The following is an 11338-nucleotide window of genomic DNA, read 5'->3' as shown; positions in this document are numbered from 1 at the left end:
CCACTTTTATGATGGATAGATGGACTTTTATGATGGACAGATGCACTTTTATGATGGACAGATGCACTTTTATGATGGACAGATGCACTTTAATGATGGACAGATCCACTTTTATGATGGACAGATGCACTTTTATGATGGACAGATCCACTTTTATGATGGATAGATGGACTTTTATGATGGACAGATGCACTTTTATGATGGACAGATCCACTTTTATGATGGACAGATGCACTTTTATGATGGACAGATGCACTTTTATGATGGACAGATGCACTTTTATGATGGACAGATCACTTTTATGATGGACAGATGCACTTTCATGATGGACAGATCCACTTTTATGATGGATAGATGCACTTTTATGATGGACAGATGCACTTTTATGATGGATAAGATGGACTTTTATGATGGATAGATGGACTTTTATGATGGACAGATGCACTTTTATGATGGACAGATGCACTTTTATGATGGATAGATGGACTTTTTATGATGGACAGATGCACTTTTATGATGGATAGATGCACTTTTATGATGGACAGATGCACTTTTATGATGGACAGATGCACTTTTATGATGGATAGATGCACTTTATGATGGATAGATGCACTTTTATGATGGACAGATGCACTTTTATGATGGACAGATCCACTTTTATGATGGACAGATGCCACTTTTATGATGGACAGATGCACTTTTATGATGGATAGATGGACTTTTATGATGGACAGATGCACTTTTATGATGGACAGATGCACTTTTATGATGGACAGATGCACTTTTATCATGGACAGATGCACTTTTATGATGGACAGATCCACTTTTATGATGGACAGATCACTTTTATGATGGACAGATGCACTTTTATGATGGACAGATGCACTTTTATGATGGACAGATGCACTTTTATGATGGACAGATGAACTTTTATGATGGACAGATGCACTTTTATGATGGATAGATGCACTTTTATGATGGATAGATGCACTTTTATGATGGACAGATGCACTTTTATGATGGACAGATCCACTTTTATGATGGACAGATCCACTTTTATGATGGACAGATCCACTTTTATGATGGACAGATCCACTTTTATGATGGAGAGATGCACTTTTATGATGGACAGATCCACTTTTATGATGGAGAGATGCACTTTTATGATGGACAGATGCACTTTTATGATGGACAGATCCACTTTTATGATGGAGAGATGCACTTTTATGATGGACAGATCCACTTTTATGATGGAGAGATGCACTTGTATGATGGACAGATGCACTTTTATGATGGACAGATCCACTTTTATGATGGACAGATCCACTTTTATGATGGAGAGATGCACTTTTATGATGGACAGATCCACTTTTATGATGGAGAGATGCACTTTTATGATGGACAGATGCACTTTTATGATGGACAGATCCACTTTTATGATGGAGAGATGCACTTTTATGATGGACAGATCCACTTTTATGATGGAGAGATGCACTTGTATGATGGACAGATGCACTTTTATGATGGACAGATCCACTTTTATGATGGACAGATCCACTTTTATGATGGAGAGATGCACTTTTATGATGGAGAGATGCACTTTTATGATGGACAGATCCACTTTTATGATGGAGAGATGCACTTTTATGATGGACAGATCCACTTTTATGATGGAGAGATGCACTTTTATAATGGACAGATGCACTTTATGATGGACAGATGCACTTTTATGATAGATAGATGCACTTTTATGATGGATAGATGGACTTTTATGATGGACAGATGCACTTTTATGATGGATAGATGCACTTTTATGATGGACAGATGCACTTTATGATGAAAATATGCACTTTTATGATGGATAGATGCACTTTTAGGATGGATAGATGCACTTTTATGGACTTCAAAACAGAAACAACCATTCATTGCCATTATAAAGCTTGATAGAGCCAGGACATTTTTTTAATATAACTCTGATTGTGTTCGTCTGAAAGAAGAATGTCATATACACCTAGGATGACTTGAGAGTGAGTAAATCATGGGCTAATTTTAATTTTTGGGTGAACTATCCCTTTAATAGGAACAAGAGCATACTTTTGTAAGCTGGGAGTTTAAGGGTGAAAGATGGCGTATGAATGGCTGTGGATGACCTCGACTCTCTCCTCGCGCAGGTGTGTGCGCTGGGCCAGATCCTCTCGGGTGTTGATGTCGGGATACTGGTTCTGCCGGAACAGATCCTCCAGAGCCTCCAGCTGTTCCTCGGTGAAGATCGTGCGGTGCCGCCGAACCCTCCTCTGAACGTGAGCGAAGCTGGATGATTCTGCAGCAGGAGCCGGGTCAGCGAACATCCTCGGACCCCAAACTACAGCACAGAAAACACACGTCTAGACATATTACACCCCAGAAGCAACACGTCTGGACATATTACACTCCAGAATCAACACGTCTGGACATATTACACCCCAGAATCAACACGTCTGGACATATTAAACCCCAGAATCAACATATTACACCCCAGAATCAACATATTACACCCCAGAATCAACGTATTACACCCCAGAATCAACACGTCTGGACATATTACACCCCAGAATCAACATATTACACCCCAGAATCAACATATTACACCCCAGAATCAACACGTCTGGACACATTACACCCCAGAATCAACACGTCTGGACATATTAAACCCCAGAATCAACATATTACACCCCAGAATCAACATATTACACCCCAGAATCAACGTATTACACCCCAGAATCAACACGTCTGGACATATTACACCCCAGAATCAACACGTCTGGACATATTACACCCCAGAATCAACACGTCTGGACATATTACACCCCAAAATCAACATATTACACCCCAAAATCAACATATTACACCCCAAAGTCAACATATTACACCCCAGAATCAACATATTACACCCCAGAATCAACATTTCTGGACATATTACACCCCAGAATCAACATATTACACCCCGGAATCAACATATTACACCCCAGAATCAACACGACTGGACATATTACACCCCAAAATCAACATATTACACCCCAGAATCAACACGACTGGACATATTACACCCCAAAATCAACATATTACACCCCAGAATCAACACGACTGGACATATTACACCCCAAAATCAACATATTACACCCCAGAATCAACATATTACACCCCAGAATCAACACATCTGGACATATTACACCCCAGAATCAACATATTACACCCCAAAATCAACATTACACCCCAGAATCAACACGTCTGGACATATTACACCCCAGAATCAACATATTACACCCCAGAATCAACACGTCTGGACATATTACATCCCAAAATCAACATATTACACCCCAAAATCAACATATTACACCCCAGAATCAACATATTACACCCCAGAATCAACATATTACACCCCAGAATCAACACGTCTGGACATATTACACCCCAGAATCAACATATTACACCCCAGAATCAACATATTACACCCCAGAATCAACATATTACACCCCAAAATCAACATATTACACCCCAGAATCAACACGTCTGGACATATTACACCCCAGAATCAACATATTACACCCCAGAATCAACATATTACACCCCAGAATCAACATATTACACCCCAAAATCAACATATTACACCCCAGAATCAACACGTCTGGACATATTACACCCCAGAATCAACATATTACACCCCAAAATCAACATTACACCCCAGAATCAACACGTCTGGACATATTACACCCCAAAATCAACATATTACACCCCAAAATCAACATATTACACCCCAAAATCAACATATTACACCCCAGAATCAACATATTACACCCCAGAAACAACATATTACACCCCAAAATCAACATATTACACCCCAGAATCAACATATTACACCCCAAAATCAACATATTACACCCCAGAATCAACACGTCTGGACATATTACACCCCAGAATCAACATATTACACCCCAGAATCAACATATTACACCCCAGAATCAACATATTACACCCCAGAATCAACATATTACACCCCAAAATCAACATTACACCCCAGAATCAACACGTCTGGACATATTACACCCCAAAATCAACATATTACACCCCAAAATCAACATATTACACCCCAAAATCAACATATTACACCCCAGAATCAACACATTACACCCCAGAATCAACACATTACACCCCAGAAACAACATATTACACCCCAAAATCAACATATTACACCCCAGAATCAACATATTACACCCCAGAATCAACATATTACACCCAAGAATCAACACGTCTGGACATATTACACCCCAGAATCAACATATTACACCCCAAAATCAACATTACACCCCAGAATCAACACGTCTGGACATATTACACCCCAGAATCAACATATTACACCCCAAAATCAACATATTACACCCCAAAATCAACATATTACACCCCAAAATCAAAACCCCAAAATCAACATATTACACCCCAGAAGCAACACGTCTGGACATATTACACCCCAAAATCAACACGTCTGGACATATTACACCCCAGAATCAACATATTACACCCCAAAATCAACATATTACACCCCAAAATCAACATATTACACCCCAAAATCAACATATCACACCCCAAAATCAACATATTACACCCCAAAATCAACATATTACACCCCAGAATCAACATATTAGACCCCAAAATCTGGACATATTACACCCCAGAATCAACACGTCTGGACATATTACACCCCAGAATCAACATATTACACCCCAAAATCAACATATTACACCCCAAAATCAACATATTACACCCCAGAAGCAACACGTCTGGACATATTACACCCCAGAATCAACATATTACACCCCAGAATCAACATATTACACCCCAGAATCAACATATTACACCCCAGAATCAACATATTAAACCCCAGAATCAACATATTACACCCCAAAATCAACATATTACACCCCAGAACCAACACGTCTGGACATATTACACCCCAAAATCAACATATTACACCCCAGAATCAACATATTACACCCCAGAATCAACATATTACACCCCAGAATCAACATATTACACCCCAAAATCAACATATTACACCCCAGAACCAACACGTCTGGACATATTACACCCCAGAATCAACATATTACACCCCAAAATCAACATTACACCCCAGAATCAACACGTCTGGACATATTACACCCCAGAATCAACATATTACACCCCAAAATCAACATATTACACCCCAGAACCAACACGTCTGGACATATTACACCCCAAAATCAACATATTACACCCCAGAATCAACATATTACACCCCAGAATCAACATATTACACCCCAGAATCAACATATTACACCCCAAAATCAACATATTACACCCCAGAACCAACACGTCTGGACATATTACACCCCAGAATCAACATATTACACCCCAAAATCAACATTACACCCCAGAATCAACACGTCTGGACATATTACACCCCAGAATCAACATATTACACCCCAAAATCAACATTACACCCCAGAACCAACACGTCTGGACATATTACACCCCAAAATCAACATATTACACCCCAGAATCAACATATTACACCCCAGAATCAACATATTACACCCCAGAATCAACATATTACACCCCAAAATCAACATATTACACCCCAGAACCAACACGTCTGGACATATTACACCCCAGAATCAACATATTACACCCCAAAATCAACATTACACCCCAGAATCAACACGTCTGGACATATTACACCCCAGAATCAACATATTACACCCCAAAATCAACATATTACACCCCAGAATCAACATATTACACCCCAGAATCAACATATTACACCCCAGAAGCAACACGTCTGGACATATTACACCCCAAAATCAACACGTCTGGACATATTACACCCCAGAATCAACATATTACACCCCAAAATCAACATATTACACCCCAAAATCAACATATTACACCCCAGAATCAACATATTACACCCCAAAATCAACATATTACACCCTAGAATCAACATATTACACCCCAGAATCAACATATTACACCCCAAAATCAACATATTACACCCCAAAATCAACATATTACACCCCAAAATCAACATATTACACCCCAGAAGCAACACGTCTGGACATATTACACCCCAGAATCAACATATTACACCCCAAAATCAACATATTACACCCCAGAATCAACATATTACACCCCAAAATCAACATATTACACCCCAAAATCAACATATTACACCCCAGAAGCAACACGTCTGGACATATTACACCCCAGAATCAACATATTACACCCCAAAATCAACATATTACACCCCAGAATCAACATATTACACCCCAAAATCAACATATTACACCCCAAAATCAACATATTACACCCCAGAAGCAACACGTCTGGACATATTACACCCCAAAATCAAAGCATCAGAACACTGTTTTCATCAGAAACAAACGAGGGTTATGTCACTCTTTGGGTGACGTAGTTACATCAAATAAGCACTGAGTAAATTTAATGAATTATGTACGAGATATGGTTTGGTTTGGGGTTATTCACTTGTAATTATGCATAATTTACTGTTACTATAGTAAGTACATATAGTAATGTGCAACTACATCACCTTAAAATAAAGTGTTACCAAGAGTTATTATAGTTAACTAAAACATTAAAATAAAAAAATTGCTACTTCAAAACGTTAACTGAAATAAAACAGACATTTTTGAGAGACGCGCAAGAGATCCTGGAGTTTTTCCTTAAGGATTCAAAGACAAGGAAGTCAAAGAAAGCCTTGTAAATGTTAAAATTAATATTAACTAAGATTAATAAATGCTGATTCTCAGTTCATGTTAACTAATGAACCTTATAGTAAAGAGTTCCTGTCATGCAAAACATTTTTCCTAAGACATTTTTGAGAGATCCTGGAGTTTTTCCTTAAGGATTCATTTCCTTAAACAAGATATTGATCTTGGGATTGCAGAGAGGAAAGAAAGCATGTCTTACGGTGAATGATCTCTCCACAGTGAGAACAGAAGCATCCGTGAGCCTCCTGATTCCCTGAGGATCCCGAGGCCAGTTTCTCCTCACAGGATCCCGAAACATGAGGGCTTTCCAAGATCTGGTCTCGGTTCTCCAAGCCAGCGCTCAGAATGCTGTCGATGCTGAACGAGAAGCGCTTTGTGTCCATGAACACGTTCCTCTGGCTCTTCTGGACCCAGACTGAGGAGAACACACTCATATAAGAGCCGGGTCGCTGTCAAACCCCCATTTACCAAATAGATTAAAAGCAAGGAGACAAAACCTAATCCTTCTATACAGCCGAGCGGGAAAAAGGTATAAAGTGTGTGAAAAATCCCAGCTAATCTGGGCAGTTTTGTGAAGGTGTTAGAGAGCGCAGGAGATTCAGGTAATCTGGCTTTACTGACGGGAAATCTGATTTCACCGTATCAAATGAGACGTACGAGAGCCGGAAATCCTCATTGTTGCGCTGAAAGATAAATGTGCTGCGATTCTCCGAGAGGATCAGCTCCGGATCCGGCATTTGCATGAGATTTGCTGCGTGTCAAACCTGTTTAACCCTCCCAGATCCCAGCATTCACTGACCGGGCCTTTATTCGCTTAAACAGTGTTTTGGGGAACCGTGATGCTTCTGTAGGTTTTGATTTATGGTGAAACTTGGACAAACACAAGCATAAATGCTTCATAAAACACTGAAAAAAATGATTCGTTGAATTTAATAAAAGAAACTTATCGTAAGTGGTTGCACACAATTGATTTTAGCTACATTTAAACAAATGCATTAAGTTAACTAAATTGTGTGCTAAACACAATTGTGTGCAACCACTTACGGTATTTTTTTTTATTAAATTCAACGAATCATTTTTTTCAGTGAACCCATATTACTGCAAAAAAACAAAAAACAAAACAAAAAAAAAACATCTAAACTTTCTTAAATCAAGATGCATTTACTGGAGAAGCAACACAACTGAAGATATTTAGACTTGTTTAATGAAAAATGTATCAAAATGAAGTGAGTTTGTGAGTTTTAACTCTTAATTTTGATGCATTTTTCAGAAATGTAATATCTTCAGTCATTTTTCTTAAGTATGTTGTGATCGTATTGGAAAACTGAAAAATAAATATATTTTTTTCAGTTAGTTTATATTTTCTTGGTCAGTTGCTGTGATGCTCTGTAGGTTTTACTTTATGGTGAAACTTGGAAAAACACATGCATTATGCTTCATAAACCCATATTATTGCAGAAAAAAAAAACCCATCTAAACATTCTTAAATCAAGATGCATTTAAGCAACACAACTGAAGATATTAAGACTTGTTTAATGAAAAATGTATCAAAATGAAGTGAGTTTGTAACACAAGAACTTGTTTTAACCATAAACTCCCTTAATTTTGATGCAATTATTCAGAAATTTGATATTGATATTCCTTATTCTATAAAAAACAAAACAAATGAACATTTACTCCGTTAGATTAAACTGGGAAGGGTCATAACACTTGCATATTGTTGTCCTGTTGTTAGTTTCACTGCTTCTATTGTTCTCATTTGTAAGTCGCTTTGGATAAAAGCATCTGCTAAATGAATAAATGTAAATGTATATTCCTGGAAAACTGAGAAAGAACATTTTTTGCCGTTGGTTTATATTTTCTTGGTCATGTGTGAACTGTGGCTCTCCTCATGGTTTTATTCGATGGTTTCTGATGCTAAAAGTGGAGCTGTATCTCAATCTGAGACGGCAGAAAGACTGGAGCGGCGTCTGGACGCGTGTCTTATCACCGACACACACTCCTTCAGTGTCTCTCCTCCACAGAAAGACATATCGTACATGTTCTATTCATTCTCCACAAATCCTTTGTAATCATACAAGTCCGCAAGCATGCTTTTTATCAAGGAATTAATGGATTTTCAAAATCTGTCTTAAGCCACAGCGATAAGGAGGATCAAAAGTACAAATAAACAGCGTCTGTCCGGCTTACGGATATTCATTTGCTTTATATTGTTGAGATTATGGTTTTTAGTGTCATGTTGATCGGGACTGATAAACTTTTGCCTCTCATAAATTATAAAAATGCATGTAGTTCCATTATATGTTATTAATTTCAATTATACATTTATTTCTATATTTTAGTGTGTGCTTTATTATATTAATCTGATTATATCTTTAAATGCTTTAAGTGAACGGTGAAGGAAAAGCTTCATCTCTCGTCTCTCTTTGAAGCAAAGCTGGACAGAGAAGCTCAAATATATGATAAATGATTCCCCAACTTCCATTGAAGTTAATATTTCACATTTATTTTATGTGAGATCTTTAAAACAACATCAGGAAGCTGATTTTAGATGCAGGATATATTGGCCGATATCGGTTCATTTTTAATGTTATCGTCTTCGGTCTGATGAGAAAATTTGTCCGATATATTAAAGCCGATCAATAATGTATTATTTCCTTCAGCTGAGACTCTTCAGATGCGCACTGTTCAACATTATGATTTTGAATATGATTGGAATCACTTCAAAAAAGGAAAATATTGTAAAGTGCAACAGTTAAGTCTGTCGTATCGGCTACATAAAATTGTAAATATAACATTATAATTGTGTTTTTGGGACATGGATTTTTTGTTTTTGTAATCAGGCTCTCAAAAATGACATAAAAATTTGGACTTAGATTTATCAGCCGATATATCGGTTATCGGCTTTCAAATATTAAGAATTATCAGTCATCGGTATCGGCCAGAATCTTCATATCGGAGCATCCCTAGACTTTACGAGTCATCCGAACACGCAGCCGTCAAACATAATTCACATTCATCTGAGCCTCAAACGACACAGTAGCGGTTCAAGACATTTAATGATGCAAGAACATTTTCACTGGTGATATTTTACAAAAACAGGGCTTTTGAGCCACTGAATATCCAATCAAACCTCGTCAAACGCTGAGGGACTTCATCTCCAGCTTCATACTGAGATATTTACACAAATAAAGCATCTTTTAATCTAAAGGATGCAGTCAAATGTTCCAGGGGTCCAGTGTGAATCGAGTGAAAGATCGGGAGTGAACGCTGGTGTGTTCGCTGGTCTTTGAACTCTGAAGAGTTGAATTACTTTTTTACTGTCTTAGGTCAGAATTTTTTACATTTTAATAACAAGTCAATATTTATTTCATAATTCTGACTTTTTATGGCAGTTTTGACTTTTTAATATCATTCATAATTATGACTTAAATCAGAATTATGACTTTTTCATATTTTAATTATACATTTTTTAAAATTTGATTATAATTTCAACGGTCATATTTGAAGTCAATTTCGACTTTTTATGTGTTAAATCAGATGAAATTATGGATCAAAATGACTTAATTATATCTTATTATGACTTAGTGTGTCATAATTTAAACTTTTTGTCGCAATTTTGATTTTTTACGTCTTCGGGAAGAAGAATTTTGACAATATCAAAATTTGACTTATGTCTGACTTATGTCAGAATTATGACAGTCATAATTTCAACCATAATTTCATAATTCCAACTTTTTGTCGCAATTTTGGCAAGTCAGATTTGACTTTTTTACGACTTAAGTCAGAATTTTGACAGTCATAATTTCAACTATAATTTCATGACTTAAGTCAAATATGACAGTTGAAATTATGAGTCAAAATTCTAAGTCCAACTATTTTGACGCAATTTTGACTTAAGTCAGTTTCGACTTTTTTACGACTCAAGTCAGAATTTTGACAGTCACAATTTCAACCATAATTGCCAGTGAGATGTTTCCGGGCTCCACTGTAAAGCTCGTGTCCTTGCACTGAGTCCGACTCCATCAGTGTGTTCACTGGTCCTTGAACTCTGCGTCGAACATGATCTTCTGGATCTGCATTTTAACCACGGCTCTTTTCTGTGGCGTCAGTCTTTTGAGGGCCGGGACGAAACTCAGGAGGAACAGCTCGTCCTCATCCAAGGCTTTCTGGACACTCTTCAGAGGCTCGTTCTCTGAGGCCCGTGTGTGTGTCGGAGGCTCTGAGGTCTGCGCTGGTGAACCGGACGCCGGCGCCCCCTTCAGGCCCGGAGGAAGAGCGGAGACCAGCGGCCTCATGTGTTGCAGTGGTTTGAGCTGAGCCACGATAGACAGGGGCATTATGGGATTGAGCGGGATCGCCGCTTTGAGCGGATGCTTGGGCTCAAACCTGCCGTCACTCTTTGCTCTGTTTCCCAGGCTGGACTTTGAGTCTCCGCCGCTGGACTCGTCGAGCGACTCCTCGGGCGAATCGCGAGCGCTTCCGTCGCCGTCATCCGGATCCTCCAGAGCCTCGGCTTCACTGGGAATCTTCCTCTT

General features: G+C 38.3%; 1 protein-coding gene across 1 annotated transcript in view; it reads right to left on the bottom strand.

Moving 5' to 3' along the window:
• Positions 1 to 9841: 9841 nt before the first annotated feature.
• Positions 9842 to 11338, bottom strand: part of LOC308691222 (uncharacterized protein) — a 7542-nt gene continuing 6045 nt past the window's right edge. The window contains exon 2 of the mRNA XM_081366235.1: positions 9842 to 11338. This exon is cut by the window's right edge and continues 149 nt beyond it. Within this exon, the coding sequence (XP_081222361.1) occupies positions 10835 to 11338 (504 nt within the window). The 3' untranslated portion in view covers positions 9842 to 10834.

This window comes from Scardinius erythrophthalmus, assembly GCF_964197995.2.
Source record: "Scardinius erythrophthalmus genome assembly, chromosome: 5".
In the NCBI taxonomy this organism is placed as follows: Eukaryota; Metazoa; Chordata; class Actinopteri; order Cypriniformes; family Leuciscidae; genus Scardinius; species Scardinius erythrophthalmus.
This window is presented reverse-complemented; position numbering and strand designations above follow the sequence as displayed.